We start from the raw sequence: 23814 nt of genomic DNA on the forward strand, positions 1-23814 counted from the left end.
AATTCTTCTGCAGGGATGCCACGGAGCTGGGTTTCATTGGAACTATCTTGTTACCCTGATTCCAAATTGGCAGGAGTTTCAGTTTTTCAGCCTACCAACAAGGCACCATCCCTGGTGCCAAGTGACTGGTAACAGTGCCAGATGCAGCACTAAGCACTTATCGACACACACAAAAAAAAGCAATTGGGAGTGAGTTGGCACGTTGTGCACCAGCAGTAGTCTGGAAGCAGCTTGTCCATCCAACTGCTTGGCTAACCAATGGGAAACCAGGAAGTAGGGAAGAAAAAAAGAGATAGGTAAATATTTTAAAATGTCACATGGATCTGTGCGGTATCACCAGATAATTAGAAAATGAATGGGGGAATCATCGTCATCCGCTTATCTTGAACTGTTCCCCATCCTTCACAATTTATTTTTGGCATGGCTTACTCCCCACTTCCCATATGCTCTAAAAATAAAGACATGCCCTTCTCCTGACTGCTTATATCTAGCTGAGCCTTTGTTCTTGAGTATCTATAACTGCTGGGCAAGGTGGCCTACATGCTATTACAGGTCTGACAATCAGGGGCAGCCCCTCCTCACTGGAAAAAGGGAAATGCAAATTAACAACCCAAAGCTGACGAGACCAAGGTGCAGTTCGTATCTTATTGCTTGCCATCTTCTCATGCAATTGTGAGGAGACATTGAGCCCTCAGTGATTTCCGATAGTGAAGATTGGGAATATCAGGCAGTGACACTGCACCTTCCCATGCTTATTTAACTCCAAAATGTTGGGTAAGATGTCTGTTGCCAGATCTTTGCCAAAGTCAGGTGGAAAGTATAATTCTGACCCAGCCCCAAGGCAGGAAGAGATGGATAAATATGGATTGCCAACAAGGCTACTCCATATTGATTAGTGAAAGATACATTTTAAAGAGGCATTGCCCACATTCCCAATGCACCAATCAGTAACCTGGTCAACATTCACATTCTCATTCACAGCAATAGTTTCCTGAAGTGGTTTATCAGAGCTGGAGCCTCAGGTTTGCCAGTAAAAAAAAATAAACTTCACATCTTGGCCTACCTTCTATTGATTTTCTGGCTCCAATTTGGTGCTGCAAAATTGTAACTGTTGGTGATGCTGCTGCAATGAAGCCAGTGGCAAAGCCTATCCTGCCCTAACCACCCCTGCAGTACAGTGTATGTACGCAGAAATGCCATCCATTTACACCAAAGTGGAGCAAATATCAATCATGTTGAGCCAAACACTCCCAAATCAGATAAACCAAAGATTACTTGCATTCATATATGCAGCACTCTTCATGACTTCAGGTTGTCCTAAAACACTATAGATCTGATTAAATATTTTTGAAGTGTAATCATTGTAATGTCGGAAATTTGCTACCCAATTTGCAAACAGCAAGGTCCCAAAGAAAAACAACAAGATAACGACCAGATAATCTATGTTAGGCATTGGTTGAGGAATAAATATTGTCGGACTCCCCTGCTATCCTTAAGTAGTAGTCATAGGATTTTTATGTCTACCTGAAACAGCCGATAGAGCCTTTGATTTAATGTTTCATCTGAAAGCTGACACCTCAGACTTTACAGCACTCTCTTCAGTATTGCAAAGTGCCAGTTTGGATTATGTGCTTGTGTCTCTGGAAAGGGATTTGAATGCCCAGACTTCTGAGTCAGAGGTAAGAGATACAGAATATATCAGTTTATGGAGAAAGACTCCTAATTCCAAAGTCCTATCCAGCAGCCTCAGGTCAATCACAGCACAAGTTCAATAAAAAGTAAATCGTCTGTTGTACTCACAGGTCATACATTTAAACTGTATAATCATCCCAAAATTTGATCAAAAGAAAATCTCATTACAAAAGGAATGTTGATTTTTTTTCTCTTTGCTTCCCACACACAGCCAACAATCGCCTAGTTTGACAGGAAAGAGGCCAACCCTGCAGTAACCAGGAGAAAAGGGGATCAGAATAAGATTGATGAGGGCCTCGAAATAGAAACGAATGAAGGCCCAAAATCCCATCAACCAGTTTAAAATAAATTAGTCATGAACTTGAAGGATATAATTCTTTCTCAAAGAAATTTATAAAATAAACAATCACTCAACGTTAGTTAATGTCAAAATGTAGGATTTTACAGCAATCCTGAACAGGTTTAGGAACTAGGTTGGTGGGCGGTGGAATGGATTTTACCAATGTTGCTGTCAGACGATGAAGGTAGATAGTCCTTGGAAAGATGTTTCCTGTTACAGCATTAGTAGTACCAGCAATGGTTTCCTCTTACTAATTGTGAATGGCAGGCAGTGGCTGGAGGAGGGTCATTATAACGTTCATCAGATAGGGCCCAAGCTGACCACACCCTCCTCACTCCATCCCAAACCATCTTTTGTAAGGGCCACGAAGAATCCAGCACGAGTTTTAAGGATACAAAGTAATAACATTTATTTACTATAACATAGATACATAACAGTAGCAGTAACTTCCCTTGCTACATACTCCTTCCTGCTGGTTCCTGAACGGGCCAGCTTATTTATACTAGGAGTTTACTCGTGGTTTCTCCGCCCCCCTCATTGGGGAAGCTCATACTCCCACAGGATTGTGGGATAGTCATTAGTCCCCAGCCAATGGTAAGTAGGCAGGTTATAACATCCCTCCCCCCCCAAAGTCCAAGGAATCCACCGAAGACCCTGGCGAAGGAGGGCGTCGGACTCGTTTGGCCGCAGGCCGGACACCATTTGCACGCGGCGCTGGATCAGGCGGCGTGTAACGAGACGGAGACTGGCGCTTCCGTGATGAACGGCGCGGTTGTTCATCCACGGCCCGTGGACCCAAGGATTCCCCCTCTGATGCATCCTGTGTCTCCATCTCGGAGTCAGAGTCTGCTGCCTCCGTCATGTCAGCGTCTCTATCTCCATTCGGTCCCGTAACGACCTGCGCAGGCTTCGAGTGAGGCACCAGTGGAAGATTGTGAGGACTACCTTCCCTTGTCTCTGGTCTCTGCGGCTGTTGAAATGAGTTCCGGGGGCGGGGAATCTTTTGAGGGGATGGTCTTCTGGACCGAACGTGGCCTACATGTTTTCGCTGGAGACGACCCTTGGCTTGCACCTGGTAAGATATAGGGCCCGTTTGGCGAAAGATTACACCAGGAACCCATTGCGCACCACCAGCAAAATTCCGAATGAACACTGGGTCACCGGGCGCAAACTGCCGAATCGGCCGTTGCTGAGAAAATCCCTGTGCCTGCCGTTCTTGTGTGCGGCGTACTTTTGCGCCAATGTCCGGGAAAACCATACCAAGGCGGGTGCGAAGTCTCCGGCCCGTTAGGAGTTCTGCGGGAGCTACCCCAGTCACTGCATGGGGGGTGGTCCTGTACGTAAACAAAAAGCGAGCCAGTCTCGTGTCCATTGATCCGGAAGACTGCTTCGTTAGGCCTCTTTTGAATGTCTGCACTGCGCGCTCTGCCAACCCATTTGGAGCCGGGTGGTAAGGGGCAGTGCGGATATGGCGGATGCCGTTCATCTTCGTGAACCTCGCAAACTCCTCACTCGTGAATGGAGTGCCGTTATCCGTGACCAGCACCTCGGGGAGGCCATTCGTACTAAACGATAAACGCATCTTTTCAATTGTTGCGCAGGACGTTGTCCCCTGCATCTTACGCACCTCTAGCCATTTGGACTGGGCGTCAATTAGTAGAAGGAACATGGATCCTTGAAAAGGGCCTGCGAAATCTGCGTGCCCAAGGCCGCCCTGGCCATTCCCAGTGATGTAGGGGCGCGGCCGGCAGAAGCTTCTGATGCTCCTGGCAAATGGAGCAGTTTTGGGCCACCTTCTCAATGTCGGTGTCGAGGCCTGGCCACCAGACATAACTCCGGGCCAACATTTTCATTTTGGTCACGCCTGGATGCCCATTGTGCAAGTCTGATAGTATCAGCTCCTGGCCTTTTTCCGGGACAATCACACGCGTCCCCCACAAGAGGATGCCGTCTTCCACGCTGAATTCTGACAGCTTGGAGGAAAATGCCCGCAACTCGCCTGGGAGCTGTCTATGCTGCCCACTATACAGGAGTATGTGCCAAACCTTTGACAGGACTGGCAGAGGATAGGTGTGGGCAGTGCGCAGGTTGCAACCACCTCACCTGTCGTGGGGGTCGACATGGGGCCGGTCGATAAAGGCACTCGGCTCAGTCCGTCGGCATTTGCTATCTGCGTACCTGGTTTGTGCTCCAGAGAATACTCATATGCAGCAAGCAACAAAGCCCAGCGCTTGATCTGTGCAGAAGCAATGGGCGGTAATGGCTTATCCTCTCTGAAAAGTCCCAGCAGGGGCTTATGATCAGTCACAATAGTGAAATGGCGGCCGTACACGTACTGGTGGAAGCGTTTCACCGCAAAAACCACTGCCAGGCCCTCCTTCTCGATCTGCGCGTACTTTTTCTCCGCTGCAGTCAATGTGCAGGAGGCGAAAGGTATCGGTCGTTCGGCCCCGTTCTCCAACTTGTGGGACAGGACGGCCCCAATACCATACAGGGATGCATCACATGTGACGAGCAAAGGCTTTCCAGGAACATAGTGGGCTAGTAACCCAGACGACGACAATTGTTGCTTTACCCGCCGGAAAGCGGTTTCTTGCGGCTGACCCCAAACCCAGGTGTGATTTTTCTTTAGCAGAAGGTGCAAAGGGGCCAGCGTAGTTGCCAGATTGGGGAGAAACTTCCCGTAATAGTTTACGAGACCGAGAAAAGAACGAAGATGCGAAGTGTCAGTCGGGCCGGGGGCATGTCGAATTGCACGCACCTTCTCTGCGACGGGGTGCAGACCTTCGCGGTCCACCCGATAACTTAGGTAGACTACTTCCTTTGCCTGAAATACGCACTTTGTGCGACGTAAACAGACTCCAGCCTCCAAAAGGCATCTAAGGACAGCCTCCAGATTTTCCAAATGTTCCTGCTCCGACGTCCCTGTAATCAAAACGTCATCTAGGTAGACAGCCACACGTGGTAAACCTCTCAAAATACCCTCCATAACACGTTGAGAAATTGCGCAGGCAGAGGATACTCCAAAGGGCAACCGTGTATATTCATACAGGCCCCGGTGTGTATTAATCGTTACATATGGTCGGGAGGCAGGGTCCAGCTCCAACTGCAGGTAGGCGTGACTCATATCTAATTTTGTGAACGAGAGTCCACCTGCAGGTTTCGCATAGAGATCCTCTATGCGAGGCATTGGATATCGGTCGAGTCGGGAAACCGTATTCACTGTAAGTTTATAGTCGCCACACAAACGAACTGTGGCATCTGGCTTCATTACAGGTACAATTGGTGCTGCCCAGTCAGCAAAACAGACGGGCCTGATAATACCCAAACTCTCCAAACGAGTGAGCTCCCCTTCTACCTTCTCGAGCAAGGCGTAAGGCACTGGGCGCGCCCGGAAATAGCGCGGCGTGGCTCCTGATTCAACTTGGATACGGGATACGGCCCCTTTTATTTTCCCCAAACCAGGCTGGAATACATCTGGGTATCGTCCCAGCACCTCAGTCAACCCTTCAGAAACTGTTTGGAGGATGTGCTGCCATTGCAAACACAAATGGCGCAACCAGTCCCGACCCAACAGTCTGGGCCCATGGCCGCACCACGATAAGTGGGAAACGCCCTTCCTGGTGTCCATAGACAACAGGGGTCATTGTAGTTCCTGCAATGTCCAGTGGTTCCCCCGTGTAGGTGGCCAACCAGGCCTGTGAGTCGGTTAATGTAAGGGTCTGTATACCCTGCTTGATGCGGTCGAATGTCCTCTGGGCGATCACGGAGACCGCTGCGCCAGTATCCAACTCCATCTCAAGCGGGTGGCCATTGATCCGTACTGTCACCTTAATGGGGGCCACACGGGGAGCTGCCACACAATGCAGCTGCAGGCAGTCGTCCTCCGTCTCCACGTCCTCAGGAGTGGTCGCCGCAGGTTCATCCACATGGAAGGTACGGCCTCTGGGTTGGTCCCAGTTACGGCCCCTGGGCTGGTCTCAGTTTCGGTCGGAACGACGGAGCCTCTGGCGCCCCCAGGACCGCCGTCCGCGACGGGGTCGGCGCCTACAAGTCTGACACGGACATAGCTCCTCATCCATTGGCTCTGGAGAAGGCTCCCTCCGGGGAGGAACGTCCGACGGCCACTGGCGTCGGTCCGGACGTTGCCTCGCCCAAGGTACCGCAGGAGTGCGGGGGGACGTTTTCGGATGGAAGGGGTTGCGCCCCAAGGCATGCACTTCCATTCCCTGTAGCTCCTGTACTCCTCGCTCTGCGCTCTCTCGGGACAATACTATTTGAATGGCCTGTTGAAAAGTCAATGTTGGCTCCGCTAACAACTTTCTCTGGGTGGCCGCATTGTTAATACCGCAAACCAAACGGTCGCGTAACATTTCTGACAAGGTCTCACCATAGTCACAGTACTCCGCAATCCTACGTAGCCTGGATAGAAAATCGGCAAGGGATTCTCCAGGGGTCCTCTCAGCGGTATTAAACCGGTAACGCTGGACTATCGTGGACGGGGTTGGGTTAAAATGTTGCCCCACTATATTCACAAGTTCATCAAACGTTTTGGTGTCCGGCGCAGCTGGGTACGTAAGGCTCCTAATCACCCCAAACGTATGCCGCCCGCAGGCGGTGAGCAATATGACCACCTAGCGCTCGTTTTCGGTGATATTGTTTGCCCAGAAATAGTAACGCATCCATTGCGTGTACTGGTTCCAGCTTTCCAGCGCAGCATCAAAAACATCCAAACGTCCGTACAGAGGCATGGTATAATAGAAAACAACTTCCAACCTGTATCCAACAAAAATCCAGGGAGGTGGCTTCAGCAATGTAGACGGCTATTCACTTTAACCTTCGTCGCCAGTTTTTTAAGGGCCACGAAGAATCCAGCACGAGTTTTAAGGATACAAAGTAATAACATTTATTTACTATAACATAGATACATAACAGTAGCAGTAACTTCCCTTGCTACATACTTCTTCCTGCTGGTTCCTGAACTGGCCAGCTTTATTTATACTCGGAGTTTACTAGTGGTTTCTCCACCCCCCCTCATTGGGGAAGCTCATACTCCCACAGGATTGTGGGATAGTCATTAGTCCCCAGCCAATGGTAAGTAGGCAGGTTATAACACCATCCCAAACTTTATCAAACATTTAGCCCAAGGCTTGACCATGTGAAAGCAGGCTAGCCTGAATCAGCTGTAAGTACATCTCTCTGTCAGATACTTACAATGGCCTGTTTCTTCTGAAGCTCCTCCAACAGTTCCAAGAGGTTTTCATCTGCAACATCAAATGCCGTTTGACCCTACAATTCAGGAAAAAGCTGTCAATAACCATATTCCCTGATGGCAAACAATCACTAATTTCCACTTCAGTTTGGAGACTGTAAAACAAATTTATAAATCCCCTGTCTATAGAATGCAACTGAACAAACAAAACACTTGCCATTATGAAATTATACACATCTTGTATCTAACTCTAATCCGCTCATTGCTTGACCCATGAAGAACTGCAAAGGTCAAGTATCCACTCAACAAATATCTAAACCGCACTTGAGAATGGTGTCTTTTGGAGTGTATTTCTTTTCAAAAAGCTGTTGCCCCAATTCATCAGCAAGAAAAAGTATTTCTCGAATTGGAGTGTGCCAGTTGGAAAAATCCGCAGGCTCAGTTCTCAGGAAACCAACGTTCAGACAGCATCTGAATCCCTGTACCTGATTTCAGGTTCAACCACATCTTTCCTGTAACCAACTTACTGCTTTCTTAATTCAGTGATGTCCATCCTTTGCCACAGAGCACCTACATCAGCCTTCCATCTTGACAGGTTCTTTTTACTTATTTATTTATTTTATAACCTTTATTGTCACAAGTAGGCTTACATTAACAATGAAATTACTGTGAAAAGCACAGGGCTAAATCGCTGTCTTTGAAAGCAGACCAAGGCAGGCCAGCAGCACGGTTCAATTCCCGTACCAGCCTCCCGAACAGACGCCGGAATGTGGCGACTGGGGGCTTTTAACAGTAACTTCATTTGAAGCCTACTTGTGACAGTAATCGATTTTCATTTTCATTTCAGTCGCCACATCCCGGCGCCTGTTCGGGTACACGGAGGGAGAATTCAGAATGTCCAATTCACCTAATAGCACGTGTTTCGGGACTTGTGGGAGGAAACCGGAGCACCCGGAGGAAACCCATGCAGACATGGGGAGAGTGTGCAGACTCCACACAGACAGTGACACAAGCCGGGAATCAAACCTGGGACCCTGGGGCTGTGAAGCAACAGTGCTAACCACTGTGCTACCGTGCCGCCCGGTTCCATTGTGTGAACTACTGATTACAACTGTTCAAATCATAGAATCCCTACAGTACAGAAGGAGGCCATTCCGCCCATCGGGTCTGCACAGACCCTCTGAAAGAGCACCCCATCTAGGCCCCTGCCGCCACCCTATCCCCTTAACCCAGTAACCCCACCTAACCATTTTGGACACTAAGGGGGAAATTTAGCATGGCCAATCCACCTAACCTGCATGTCTTTAGACTGTGGGAGGAAATTGAAGCACCCGGAGGAAACCCACGCAGACATGGGGAGAAAGTACAAACTCCACACAGACAGTCGCTCAAGGTTGGAATTGAACCAGGGTCCCTGGCACTGTGAGACAGCAGTGCTAACCACTGTGCCACCATGCCTCCCAAATGTGCTCTGTGCCCATATAAGGCAGACACTCTGGTGATGAGTCAGGACGGCAAAGTCTGGAAGTCCCAAGCTTCCAACCGGCACGTAGGCAGTGGAGTTTGATTCAGTCATCTTGCTCTTGGACTATGAACAGGCGAGCGTTTCAGCAGCTTTCTTCACGACTGCACAGCCCATTCAGGATGCACTCTGCTCACCCTGCATGGGGAAGGGGTTAGAAAAGGGACCCTAAAAATAGTCTGTTCCCTCTCCAATTCATCAGCAGGAAAAATCTTTCTTGAATTAGAGTGTGCCAATCTCCTAGTCTGTCCTGGAAAAGTCAGCAGGCTCAATTCTCGGGTAACCAAGGAGCAGGCAGCATCTGACAGCTGGCTGGAGAACAGCATCCAGCAGGCTCATCTACCTGTGGTCAGAAAATCAAAATTAAATTCAAATCTCAGAACCTGCAATGCACTAACTCTCATGGATAACAGAAAAAAACAATTGCCCTTGTTGCCCGTGAACTCAGGGACTTCAAGATTAATGTCACAGCCCTGCAAGAGACCCAAAGGGCACTTCCGGGTGCGGCTATGCAGAGCTAGGTCGCATATTCGGTAGCTCCCGCTTGGAACGGACTTTTGGGCTCTGTTACAGGGCCACCACGGCATTTGTTTGACATTTCCCGGTGTGGCAAGAAGACTGCAGCATTCCCCTGACAGTGTCCCCCAGGAATGTTATGTCTTTTGGCTACCAGACCCGGCAGAAACAGTAAAAGATTTGGCTTTGGCTGCAGGTTTAGACAAAAGCCTCTTCCAGCATGCAGGCGGGGGAAGGGCAAGCTTAAAGCTGCAATCTGACTTGACTCTATCAAAGGTGAATTCTAGCAGCAGAGGGAACAACTGTGAAAAGATCTACCAAGGCCATTGAAGAAGCAGGGACGAGGCTTCCGGTGGCGGCCATGGAGGAGTAGGTCGCGCATTCGGCAGCTCCTGTCTGGAACTGACTCTCAGACCTCTTTCAGGAGTTTCCATAGACTTTTTAAACGGACCAGAAGTGTAACGGCCAAAGGAGCGGCACTGGAGCAACGGGAGAAGCGAGGGAAAAAAAACAAAATGGCGGCGGCCAGGGACAAAGGGGAGCTGCAGGAGTTCATCAAGCGCTGCTTCGAGGAGCAGCGCGAAGAGATGCGCAAGGAGATGTTGGCGCCTATACTTTCGGCAATTGAAGGACTCGGGATCACCCAGAAGGTCCATGAAGCTAAGATCCAGGAGGTACAGAAAAGAGTCAGTCAGAACGAGGACGAGCTCGTGGGCCTGGCGGAGAGAGTGGAGCAGAACGAGGCGCTACACAAGAGGTGGGCGGGAAGACTCGAAGACCTGGAGAACAGGTCGAGGAGAAAGAATCTGTGAATCCTGGGTCTCCCTGAGGGAGTGGAGGGGGCTGATGCCAGGGCATACGCGAGCACGATGCTCCAGGCGATGATGGGCACGAAGGCCCCTTCGAGGTCGCTGGAGTTGGACGGGGCACATCGGGTGCTGGCGAAGAAGCCCCAGGCAAATGAGCCGCCAAGGGCGATGGTGGTGAGGTTCCACCGGTTCACGGACAGAGAGTGGGTCCTGAGATGGGCCAAGAAGGAGCGGAGCAGTAAGTGGGACAATGCAGAGATCCGAATATACCCGGACTGGAGCACGGAGGTTGCAAAGCGGAGAGCGGGTTTCAACCGGGCCAAAGCGGCGTTGTACCGGAAAGAAGTGAAATTCGGAATGCTGCAGCCAGCGCAACTGTGGGTCACATACAAGGGCCAACACTATTACTTCGAAAAGCCTGAAGAGGCGTGGACCTTTGTACAAGCCGAAAAGTTGGACTCCAACTGAGGGTTTGTGAGGGTAGGGGGGATGTTTGAGGTTTGATGTGTGATGGTTGTTGTATATAGGGGGTCAATCACGCGCAGGAAATGTTACATGGGCTGGGGGAAGAGAGACAAGGCCGCGACAGGAGCTGCGCCAGAGGGGGCGGAGCGGGCTTTGGAAAGCGCAGGGTGTTTTCCCGCGCGCGGGAAGAAAGGCGGGAAGGGGAACGAAGGAATGCAAATGGATTGGGAGACTCCCACACGGGGAGGTCAATGGGACGGCGGGGGAAGCTGGGGTCAGCAGGCGTCAGCTGACTTACGGGAGTGACATGGGGGGAGCAAAAAAGCTAGACAGGGGTCTAGCGGGGGGGGGGGGAGGGGAGGGGGGGGGGGGAAAGTGGGGGGGGGGGAAGGGTTGCTGCTGCACTGGCCGAAAGGGAATGGGACACAGAAGAGGTGGTCGGGACGGGGATTGCCCCTCTGGGGGACTGGAGGGTGAGGGAGGCGTGGACACGGGACTGGCCCAGAAAAGGAGATGGCTAGTCGGCGGGGCGTGGGGGGGGGGGGGGGGGGGGGGGGTGAGAGCCCCTCCAATCCGGCTGATAACGTGGAATGTGAGGGGCCTGAATGGGCCGGTGAAGAGGGCTCGAGTGTTCGCGCACTTAAAGGGACTGAAGGTGGACGTGGCCATGCTCCAAGAGACACACCTGAAGGTGGCGGACCAGGTCAGGCTAAGAAAGGGATGGGTAGGACAGGTATTCCACTCGGGACTGGACGTGAAGAATAGAGGGGTGGCAATATTGGTGGAAAAGCGGGTGGCATTTGAGGCCAAGACTATTGTAGCGGACAATGGAGGGCGATATGTAATGGTGAGCGGTAGGCTGCAAGGGATGTGGGTGGTGTTGGTAAACGTATACGCCCCGAACTGGGATGATGCAGGATTCATGAAGCGCATGTTGGGGCGCATTCCGGACCTGGAGATAGGAGGCCTGATAATGGGAGGGGACTTCAATACAGTGTTGGATCCAGCACTAGACCGCTCCAAATCAAGGACTGGAAAGAGGCCGGCGGTGGCCAAGGTACTTAGGGGGTTTATGGATCAGATGGGGGGAGTGGACCCATGGCGGTTTGCAAGGCCGCAGGCCAGGGAATTTTCTTTCTTCTCCCATGTACACAAAGCCTACTCCCGGATAGATTTCTTTGTTCTGGGTAGGGCGCTCATCCTGAGGGTGGAGGGGACGGAGTATTCGGCTATAGCCATTTCAGACCATGCCCCACACTGGGTGGAACTGGAGCTGGGAGAGGAGAGGGACCAACGCCCGTTGTGGCGGCTGGATGTGGGACTGCTGGCGGACGAGGTGGTGTGTGGGAAAGTGAGGGGGTGTATCGAAAGGTACTTGGAGGCCAACGACAACGGGGAGGTGCGGGTGGGGGTGGTATGGGAGGCGTTGAAGGCGGTGATCAGGGGAGAGCTCATTTCCATTAGGGCTCATAGGGAGAAGACAGAGGGTATGGAAAGGGAGAGGTTATTGGGGGAGATTTTGAGAATGGACAGGAGATACGCAGAGGCCCCGGAGGAAAGATTACTTGGGGAAAGACGACGGCTCCAGACGGAGTTTTACTTGTTGACCACAGGGAAGGCGGAGACACAGTGGAGGAAAGCGCAGGGGGCGACTTAAGAGTATGGGGAAAAGGCTAGTCGGATGCTGGCACACCAGCTCCTTAAGAGGATGGCAGCGAGGGAAATAGGGGTAGTCAAAGATGGAAGGGGAGCCACGGTTCGGAGTGCGACGGAAATAAACGAGGTATTCAAGGCCTTTTATGAAGAGCTGTACAGATCCCAGCCCCCAACGGGGGAAGAGGGGATGAGATGATTCCTAGATCAGCTGAGATTCCCGAGGGTGGAGGAGCAAGAGGTGGCTGGTTTGGGGGCACCAATTGGGTTGGAGGAGCTGAGCAAGGGTTTGGGGAGCATGCAGGCGGGGAAGGCCCCGGGACCGGACGGATTCCCGGTGGAGTTCTGCAGGAAGTACGCAGACCTGTTGGCCCCGCTACTGGTGAGGACCTTTAATGAGGCAAGGGAGGAGGGGACCCTGCCCCCGACAATGTCGGAAGCGACAATTTCTTTGATCCTAAAGCAGGACAAGGACCCACTGCAATGTGGATCGTACAGGCCGATCTCGCTCCTCAATGTGGATGCAAAGTTGCTGGCAAAAGTGCTGGCCACGAGGATCGAGGACTGTGTCCCGGGGGAAATCCACGAGGACCAGACGGGATTTGTAAAGGGCAGGCAACTAAACACCAATTAGCGGTGGCTCTTAAACGTGATAATGATGCCATCGGAGGAGGGAGAGGCGGAGATAGTGGCAGCTATGGACGCGGAGAAGGCCTTTGACCGAGTAGAGTGGGAGTACCTCTGGGAGGTGCTGCGCAGGTTTGGGTTCGGGGTAGGGGTTATCAATTGGGTTAAGCTCCTTTACAGAGCCCCGATGGCAAGTGTAGTGACGAACTGGCGGAAGTCGGAGTACTTTCGACTGTACCGAGGGACGAGGCATGGGTGCCCCCTGTCCCCCCTGTTGTTCGCATTGGCGATTGAACCATTGGCCATGTCATTGAGGGAGTCTAATAAATGGAAGGGGGTGGTCCGAGGGGGAGAAGAGCATCGGGTGTCGCTATATGCGGATGACCTGTTACTGTACGTGGCGGATCCAATGGAGGGGATGGTGGAGGTCATGCAGACTCTAAGGGAGTTTGGGGAGTTTTCGGGCTATAAGCTCAATGTAGGGAAGAGTGAGCTCTTTGTATTACAGGCGGGGGACCAAGAAAGAGGGATAGGGGACCTACCGCTGAGGAGGGCGGAGGGGAGCTTTCTGGGGATCCAGATAGCCAGGAGTTGGGGGACCCTACATAAACTGAATCTGACGAGGTTGGTGGAGCAAATGGAGGAGGATTTCAAAAGATGGGACATGTTACCGCTCTCGCTGGCGGGTAGAGTGCAGTCGGTCAAAATGGTGGTCCTTCCGAGGTTTCTGTTTGTGTTTCAGTGCCTTCCCATCGTGATCACTAAGGCCTTTTTTAAGAGAGTAGGCAGGAGTATTATGGGGTTTGTGTGGGCGAATAAGACCCCGAGAGTAAGGAGAGGGTTCCTGGAACGCAGTAGGGACCGAGGAGGGTTGGCGCTGCCAAACCTGGGGAGCTACTACTGGGCAGCAAATATGGCGATGATCCGCAAGTAGGTTATGGAGGGAGAGGGGGCGGCATGGAAGAGGATGGAGATGGTGTCCTGTAAAGGAACGAGCCTGGGGGCATTGATGACAGCACCGCTGCCGCTCTCGCCGACAAAGTATACCACGAGCCCGGTGGTGGCCGCAACGCTAAGGATCTGGGGCCAGTGGAGATGGCACCGGGGTGCAATGGGAGCATCGGTGTGGTCCCCGATCAGGGGTAACCACCAGTTTGTCCCGGGGAAGATGGACTGGGGGTTCCAGAGCTGGCATCGGGCGGGGATTGGAAGAATGGGGGACCTGTTCATCGACGGGACGTTTGCGAGCTTAGGGGCACTGGAGGAGAAGTTTGAGTTACCCCCGGGAAATGCCTTTAGATATATGCAAGTGAGGGCTTTTGTGAGGCGACAGGTGAGGGAATTCCCGTTGCTTCCGGCACAAGACGTTCAAGATAGGGTGATCTCAGGTGTATGGGTCGGGGAGGGCAAGGAGTCAGAAATATACCAGGAGTTGAAAGAAGAGGGGGAAGCGCTGGTAGAAGAGTTGAAGGGTAAATGGGAGGAGGAGCTGTGGGAGGAGATCGAGGAAGGTCTGTGGGCTGATGCCCTAGGTAGGGTTAATTCCTCCTCCTCTTGTGCCAGGCTCAGCCTGATACAATTTAAGGTGGTCCACAGAGCGCACTTGACGGGGGCGAGGTTGAGTAGGTTCTTTGGGGTAGAGGACAGATGTGGAAGGTGCTCAGGGAGCCCGGTGAACCATGTCCATATGTTTTCGTCATGCCCGGCACTGGAGGGGTTCTGGAGAGGAGTGGCGGGAGCAATATCTCAGGTGGTGAAAGTCCGGGTCAAGCCAAGCTGGGGGCTAGCAATATTTGGAGTAGTGGACGAACCGGGAGTGCAGGAGGCGAAAGAAGCTGGCATTCTGGCCTTTGCGTCCCTAGTAGCCCGGCGAAGGATCTTGCTAATGTGGAAGGAGGCGAAGCCCCCCAGCCTGGGGGCCTGGATAAATGATATAGCTGGGTTCATAAAGTTGGAGAGGATTAAGTTCGCCTTGAGAGGGTCTGCGCAGGTGTTTTACAGGCGGTGGCAACCGTTCCTAGACTATCTCGCGGAGCGTTAGAGGAAGGTTGGTCAGCAGCAGCAGCAACCTTGGGGGAGGGGGGGGGGGGCGCGTCCTGGGAGTGGGGGGGGGGGGGGGGGACTGCCTGGGAGGGTGGATGAGCAAGAGATAACATGAAGGGTTGGGGAAACTGGCACGTACGGGTGAGGGCCAGTGTACAAAGATGTGTAAATATATAATTTTGCCATGTATATATCTTGCTCTGCGCGATTTCTCATTTTTATTTTTGTTACGGGGGGGGTTATTGTTTGTAAAGGAGAAATATTGTGTTAAAAAACTTTAATAAATATATATATATTTTTAAAAAGAGACCCAAAGGGCAGACGAAGGGCAGCTGAGGGAAGATGGTGGCGGTTACACCTTCTTCTGGAAAGGAAAACCCGAAGATCAGCTCAGAACGCATGAAATTGAATTCAACACCAAGAACAAACTCGTCAACCGACTCTCAGAGCTCCCTGTCGGCAGCAACAAATGCCTCATGCCTCTCTCTCTACAACTTACCAAGAACCAGCAGACAATGGCTTGAGTGCATACATCCCAACCTTTGATTCCAACCATGAATCCAAAGAGTTCATCCTGGACACCATACTCTCCGACATTCTTCCCTCTTCTTTGGGGACTTCAAGGCCAGTGTTGGAAATGACTGCCAACTTAGGAAAGGAACTATTAGAAAGGAAATAGTTGGGAATTGCAACTCCAACAGGGTTCTCCCGCTCAGCAAATGCGCAGAACACCAGCTTGTCATCACTAACACAATGTTCTGCCAAAAAGACAAGTTTAAGACTTTCTGGAAGCATCCACGATCAAAGCACTGGCCCATGATCGACTAAATTATCATCTGATCCAGAGACCAAAAGGGTGCCCTCATGACCAAAGTGATGGCCAGCGCAGATGACTGCTAGACAGACCACTGGCTCATACGTTCCTCAGTGTCTATCAAACTCCACCAGAGGCAGCGAAAGATGAGAAAACAGCTCAGAAGATCAACGTTGAGCAGCTTCAAGGGCCAAGCATGCTAGTGAACCTCCAACAATGTCTTCTCTGAGATCTCCAAAGTATCCATTCTAGTGCAGTGGAGGAAAATTTGAAAGGACTGAAAGACAGCCATCACCTCGAGTTGTGAAGAAACATCAGCTACAAGACCAGGCAACACCAAGACTGGTTTGACGAGAATAGCCACACCATCCAAAACCTCATTACCAAGAACAGGAAATCTCTCAGCGTCTGGCAAAACAACATCACCAGCAAGGCAAACAGGTGAGCTAATCAATCAGCAAAGGCAGAAAAACTAGAGAAATCGAGAACGAATGGTGAACTGAGAAAGCCAAGGAGCTGTAACTCCTCACTGACAAGCATGACACCCGGGGCTTCTCAAGTGCCACTAAGCCAATATATGGCTCAAATACCCTCGGCCTCAAACAGGTGTGGAGTAAGGATGGAATCCCATTGAGAAACAGAGAAAACATCAGCTTTTGATGGGGAGAACATGTCAAAGAACGTCTAAACCATGGTACAACCATAGATGAGGAAGTGTTTGAGGAAATCCCCCAACTCCCCATCAAAAATGATCTTGAACTGAAGTGGTAGCCACCGACAAACACACGAAGAATGGAAAATCCGCACGAGTGGACGGAATCCCAGCAGAGATTTTCAAACTTGGAGGAAAAGAGATCACCGTCAGCTGCTCCTGAAAATCTGGGACAGAGAAGAAATTTCTACAGACCTCAGAGACACCGACATTGCCACCATCGTCAAGAAAGGTGACAAAGTGGACTGTGGGAAGTACTGAGGAATCTCCCTACTCTCCATCACCAGGTAGATCATGGCCCAATCCTCGCTGGTCGCCTTCTCCAAGTCTCTGAAGAAATCCTTCCGGAATGCCAATGTGGTTTCTGACCAAACCATGAAACAGCGGAAATGATTTTCACTGCTCGACAACTTCAAGAGAAACACCCGGAGCAACATCAACCACTCTACGTGGCCTTCATTGAACTGACCCTGGCTTTTGACTCTGTCAATCAGGAGTTGCAATGGAAGACCCTGTAAAAGGCCGGGTGTCCAGAAAAATTCATCAACATCCTTTGACTCCTCCACAACAAGACAGTCCTCATTGACGGAAATAAGACAGAAATCTTTGAGGTCAAGACTGGAGTCCTCCGAATTCTTATATACAGCTCAAAAAGTTGGACTACATACAAAAGCCACCTCTAGGTCCTGGAACGGTAACATCAATGCTGTCTGAGATGGATTTCCCGCATCACCTGGGTGTGCTAACATTTGTATCCTTGAAGGAGTCAGGCGCACCAGATTCGAGGTCATGATTATCCGAAGCCAACTCTGCTGGGCCAGCCATGTGCATAGGATGCCAGAGTCCCGACTGCCAAAGCAAATTTTATTTGCCCGGCTCAAAAAAGGCTTCTGAACGAGTGGAGGACAAAGAATGTCCTTCAAAGACACCCTGAAGGCTTACCTCAAGAAATGCAGCATGGACGTTAATGCCTTGCTTAGAAGAGACTTACTTGATGGAACCACCTGATTGAAAGGACACAATTCTTCAAGAGAACCTGAAGGCAAGACGAGGTCTGGGAAAGGAGCTTGAGAAACAAAAAACAGTGATCGAGAGTGCAAGACTGGTCCCACCTCCACAGAAACACCTGTCAAGAGTGCGGTCGGAGATGAGGCTCTAGGATTGGGCTCATCAGCCACACTAGACCCATAGAACCCATGACCAGTAACACGGAGTTCTTACGTGGACAGTCATATTCATTAGTGAGTGATCGCGAAGAAGACATTAGCCCAGGGTTAGCGGAGTCATTCTGGGCAGTACCCACTCTCTATGAACATGTTATTTATGACTGGTCATAAGTAAATTCGATTCTGGTGCTTTTCATTGCAGCTTGTGATGAATGTAAGAAATTCTCATATTTCATGTTTTATATTTTTTCCTGTAATGTTATTAAAACTTGGGCTAAGGTACAGATAGATAGTATTACTGCGAGAGCGATGATTAAGATATCTGTAAAATTGTGGTAATAATTGATTTGCAGGTGAAGTGTTCTGCTGATAGATCTTAAGAACTATTTACTTGTTTATAGATAGCTAGCTAATGAAATATTGTTTAAGTTTGAAGGACCCCAGGGGTGTAGACAATTTATTATGGGTATTTATTGTGTTTGTCCTAGCTAAACCAGTCAAGAGACATTTTGTAAGAAGAGACAAAAGAATACCATATGCTTTGGTTCAGATGATGTGGTTAATGGGAGGAGCAGGTCTAATTGAAGAGTCAGTAGGTCCTAGGATTATTTGAACATAACAGAAGTGTGTCACTTTGGTCCTGAAAAGTCTCCAAAGATTCGGAACAGAGAGAAGCAAGTAAACCTCTGCTTGTTTTATCACGAGTGGTATTTAACATATGCTGGTTTGCACAATTGGAATATAGCGTCAGATTTATGAAGTAAGTTAAGGTTTTCTCTTTTACTTACGAACTGTTAGTAACTGTTAACTGTAAAGCTATTTCTTTGCTGCTAATGTGGCTAATTCTGAGATTAAATTAAAGTTTGTTTTAACATAAAAGATACCTATTGGTCAGTGTTATCACTCCTGTGGTGGAGCAACATTTCCTCACAGTTTTCCAAATGGAAAATAGTTGGGTTCTCGTTCTGGATCCGAACAAGCTTTATCAATTCCCAACAGCCCATCCAGGTAAAAAAAAAACTGCATTTCCATGAAGTGCAGGGAGCTCAAACAACGCAAATCAATGGAAAATCTCAGACTTTGCATCATTTTTAAACTATGAAGTAAAAATCTACAATGAAAGTTCAACAGGAAAAATCAACCCACATGATTACCTTTAACAACTATAAAATTACAAGCATTAATTGTGAATCACTTCTGTGCAAAGTATTTTAGTTTGTATTTTCTGATTCAGAGTGTTGCAATGCAAAGCGTAGCAATACAGTGCAATTCAAAAACATAACAAAAAGTAGAATATCAATTCAGGGCAACAAAATCAAACAAAGTTACACAGCAGAAACAGAGTAACATGTTATAATATGAACATTAATAGGGTGAACCAACACAGCCCAGAAAGAATATCGTGCAAAATATAAAATTCCGTATAATATTGATCCGAATATTCAGTATTTAAATTCACTCCTGAATTGGTTGCTGAATATTACACTGAAGGGAACTCATCTTCCAAACCCATGACTGCTACCACCTAGAAAGATAAGGGGAGCAGATATCTGGGACCACCACCTGGAGGTTCCCCTCCAAGTCACTCACCATTCTGACTTGGAAATATATCGCTGTTCCTTCACTGTTGCTGGAGCAAAATTCTGGAACTTCCTCCCTAACAGCACTGCGGATGTACTTACATCTCAGGGACTTCAGCAGTTCGAGAAAGTAGCTCACTACCACCTTCTGAAGGGCAACTAGAGATGGGCAATATGTGGTGGCCTAATCAGCGATGCCCACGTTCCGTGAATGAATTTTAAAAATTATATTTCTACAGTACTGCAAAGAATATGGCGCAATATTAGTGTTGAGAAATAATAACTAACATAGATGAATATGGTGCTATGCTGGACATTATTCAGTCCAGACCAAACACTGAAGTATAGATAACACAGACCGAAACAAAACACCACAGCAATATAGAGCAACAGCAACACTCTTCGACAACACCGAACATGGAATCATACACTGCATATAGAGCAATATAGAACAACATAGCGGAACAAGGATCAAAAACATCTCACAGTTGACTTAAGGAAATTGTCGGCAAGTAAGCAATTGAGAATCTGCTTTCACATTGCAAGATCCAAACAGTAGGGCAATGAATCACTAATTAATCTTTCTTGTTTCTCTTGGCTAAGGATGCACGTTAACCAAAAACAATAACTACTTATGTTTATGTGGCATATTATGTTTATGTTGCCACTCAAGTGGATAGAGCTGTGAAGAAGGCCTATGGTGTGCTCGCGTTCATTAACAGAGGGATTGAATTTAAGAGCCGTGAGGTGATGATGCGGCTGTACAAAACTTTGGTAAGGCCACATTTGGAGTACTGTGTACAGTTCTGGTCACCTCATTTTAGGAAGGATGTGGAAGCTTTGGAAAAGGTGCAAAGAAGATTTACCAGGATGTTACCTGGAATGGAGAGTAGGTCTTACGAGGAAAGATCGAGGGTGCTAGGCCTTTTCTCATTAGAACGGAGAAGGATGAGGGGCGACTTGATAGAGGTTTATAAGATGATCAGGGGAATAGATAGAGTAGACAGTCAGAGACTTTTTCCCCGGGTGGAACAAACCATTACAAGGGGACATAAATTTAAGGTGAAAGGTGGAAGATATAGGAGGGATATCAGAGGTAGGTTCTTTACCCAGAGAGTAGTGGGGGCATGGAATGCACTGCCTGTGGAAATAGTTGAGTCGGAAACATTAGGGACCTTCAAGCAGCTATTGGATAGGTACATGGATTACAGTAAAATGATATAGTGTAGATTTATTTGTTCTTAAGGGCAGCACGGTAGCATTGTGGATAGCACAATTGCTTCACAGCTCCAGGGTCCCAGGTTCAATTCCGGCTTGGGTCACTGTCTGTGCGGAGTCTGCACGTCCTCCCCGTGTCTGCGTGAGTTTCCTCTGGGTGCTCCGGTTTCCTCCCACAGTCCAAAGATGTGCAGGGTAGGTGGATTGGCCATGATAAATTGCCCTTAGTGTCCAAAATTGTCCTTGGTGTTGGGTGGAGGTGTTGAGTTTGGGTAGGGTGCTCTTTCCAAGAGCCGGTGCAGACTCAGGGGGCCGAATGGCCTCCTTCTGCACTGTAAATTCAATGATAATCTATGATTAATCTAGGACAAAGGTTCGGCACAACAGCGTGGGCCGAAGGGCCTGTTCTGTGCTGTATTTTCTATGTTCTATGTTCTATATTAATATGTTAAAGCCCCAAAGCACTTTCCAAGAATATTGCAAGATACAATCTGTCACCGAGCTAATTACGGAGATATTAGGGTAGGACCAAAATTCTGGCCAAATCAGTCGCTTTTAAGTGCTGTCATGAAGAAGAAAGAGAAGTAGAGAAGTGTAAAGATTTAGGGAAAGAATTCCCAACCTTAAGGCCTTGACAGCTGAAGGCTGTGCCACCACAAGTGGAGCGATTAAATTTGAGAATGCTCAAGAGGCCTGAAATGGAGGCATGCAGATATCTCCGAGGGCTGTAAGGTTGGAGGAGGTTGCAGAGCTAGGGAGTGGCAAAGTCATGGAGGAACTTGAAGACAAGGATGAGAATTTTAAAACTAAGATGTTACTTAACTGGGGCTGAATGCAGATCAGCAAACACCGGGGTGGTGGATGAACAGGAATTGAGGCAAATCAGATCATGGGCAGAAGAATTTTGAATGGCCACAAGTTTTAGGAAAGTACAAGGCAGAAGGCTAGCCAGGGAATGTTCAAATAGTCAAGTCTAGAGGTAACAAAGGCACGGACGAGGGTTTCAGCAAATGAGCAGTCCATACCCAAATGCCTGGACAATATCCAGGGCTGGGCTGACAAGTGGCAAGTAATATTCACGCCACACAAGTGCCAGGCAATCACCAATCTGCAACAGAAGAAAATCTAGCTACCGCCCCTTGACATTCAATGGCATTACTGGAGTTGAATCCTTCACTATCAACATTCCGGACGTTACCATTGACCAGAAACTGAACTGGACTAGCCAAATAAATACTGTGGCTGCAAGAACAGGTCAGAGGCTAGGAAACCTGCAGCGAGTAACTCACCTCATGATTCTCCAAAGTCTGTCCACCACCTACACGGCCCGCGTCAGGAGTGTATTGGAAAACTCTCCACTTGCCTGGATGAGTGCAGCTCCAACATTACTCGAATCTCGACACCATCCAGGACAAAGCAGCCCACTTGATTGGTACCACTTCCCCAAACATTCGCTCCCTTTACTATCCATGAACAGTGACAGCAATGTGTACTATCCACAAGATGCAATGCAGGAACTCACAAAGGCTCCTTAAGCAGCACTTTCCAGGACTTCCGGTGGCGGCCATGGTGTGAGAGCTCGCACATTTGGCAGCTCCCGCTCGAGGCTGGGTTTTGTTTTGGATCTTTTCCCCGTTCAGAGGGTGGCTATGTGGCTGAAAAAGGTATAGGGCTTGCCAGAGGAAAGTCTGACTCCACTGGTGGGACTGGTGGATGGATCCACGGACCAGAAGTGGGTCAAGAAGAAGGGAGCATCTGGAACAGGAGAATCTTTGTGTGCCACAGCTTAAGATGGCAGAGGGTGTATGGCCGGCACTGCCTACCCAATGGTCAATGGACCAACTGGTGGACTTCTTAAATGAGAAGTTTAGCCAGTAGAGGAGAAAGGTCCATGAGGACCTAGTCAAGGCTGTAGACCTGTTGCAGTCGGGAATCGATCGAGTAGAGCAGAGGCTGGAGTCCCAGGGCCAGGCCATCCGAAAAGTGGAGGAGGCGATGGGGGAGCACGAGGAGCCGTTGGCTTCACTGGTGGCCGAGGTGGGAGTAATGAGAGATACCCAGAAGCGGCTGAAGGAAAAGGTGGAGGACTTGAAAACCGCTCCCGGTGGCAGAACCCGAGAATTGTAAGGATGCCTGAAGGCATTGAGGGAGCTGACGCTGCCACATATGTGGCTGGAATCTTGGAGAAGCTGATGGGAGAGGGGGCCTTTGGTTAGCCCCTGGAGGTTGACCGAGTGCACAGGCTGCTAATGAGGATGGCCCAGGCGAATGAGCCGTCAAGGGCCATGGTGGTGCGTCTTCACCGGTTCCTCGATAAGGAGAAGATAGCGAGATGTGTGAGGCAGACGAGGAGATGCACCTGGGAGGGGAGTGAGCTGCGAGTGTATCAGGGCCTGAGCCTGGATCTGGCGAAGAGGGGGGTCGGGTTTAATTGGGTGAAGACTGCCCTATTTAAAAAGAGGGTGAAGTTTGGGATGCTGTGCCCGGCTCACCACTGGGTGACCTTTAATAATAATGAGCACCATTTTGGAACACCAAGGAGGCGATGGACGGTTTGAGGAACAATTACTGGCAGGTGAAGGAGGACATTGAACTGTGGAGGAGGGGTGTGGAGATGAATGTGGGTTTCCTTTTTTCTTCTGGTTCTTTGGTAATTCTTGTATTTTTTGTTTGGTTGGTGGTTGGGGATGTGTCAAGGCGATGAGGGGGTGAGTTCACTTTTTAGATTATTTGGGTTTTTGTTTCTCTTTTGTTGTCTTATTGTTGCACTGTTGGTTGTGAGGTGAGCGAGCGGGGTGGGGGGGAATCAGTGGGGGGTTGGAGGTTGTGGCGCCTTGTGTGCGGGCTGCCAGGCTAGCTGGGTGGGCTAGTTAACGGGAGTGCAGTGGGGTGTGATCAGGTGGTTCGTAGTAGAGGGGGATGAGGTTGTTGTTTTGTTTAGGGGAAGGGGAAGGGGGGAGCTGCTGCCGAAGGTGTTGTTGCTGTGGCGTTATATAGGAGGGAGTAGCGACGGTGGATATCGGGCGGTGTGCCCGTTGGGTTACGTGGCACAGGCAGGGGGCTGGCATAAGAGGTATGGTTGATCGGCCCCCGGGGGGGGGGGGGGGGGGGGGGGGGGGGGGGGGGGGCTAGACGGGGGGTTTCAGGGTTGGCGGCGGGCAGGGATCCAACGGTTTGGGGATTTCTTGGTGGGGGGCAGCTTCACGAGTTTGGAAGGACTGGTAGAGGAATACGAGTTGCCCAGTGGAAACGGGTTTGATACTGACAGGTGTGGAACTACATGAGAAAACAGGTGCCGTCCTTTCCTGATCTGCCGCCCTTGGTGTTGCAGGATAAGTAGCTGTCGAGAACAGAGCAGGGGTTGGGGAGGGCAGGGTGTCAGTTATATAAGGAATTGATGGACTGGGATGGTGCCCTGATAGGAGTAGTTAAGCGAACGTGGGAG

General features: G+C 49.7%; 1 protein-coding gene across 4 annotated transcripts in view; it reads right to left on the reverse strand.

Annotated features, from left to right (window-relative positions):
* LOC140431032 (protein phosphatase 1 regulatory subunit 12A-like) overlaps window positions 1-23814 on the reverse strand; it is a 349337-nt gene that overhangs the window by 144726 nt on the left and 180797 nt on the right. For all 4 annotated transcript variants that reach the window (XM_072518929.1, XM_072518928.1, XM_072518930.1 and 1 more), the window contains exon 6: window positions 7247-7321. In XM_072518929.1, the coding sequence (XP_072375030.1) occupies window positions 7247-7321 (75 nt within the window). The remainder of the gene's footprint in view (window positions 1-7246; window positions 7322-23814) is intronic.

The sequence above is a fragment of the Scyliorhinus torazame genome, chromosome 10, assembly GCF_047496885.1.
Source record: "Scyliorhinus torazame isolate Kashiwa2021f chromosome 10, sScyTor2.1, whole genome shotgun sequence".
NCBI classification, from domain to species: domain Eukaryota; kingdom Metazoa; phylum Chordata; class Chondrichthyes; order Carcharhiniformes; family Scyliorhinidae; genus Scyliorhinus; species Scyliorhinus torazame.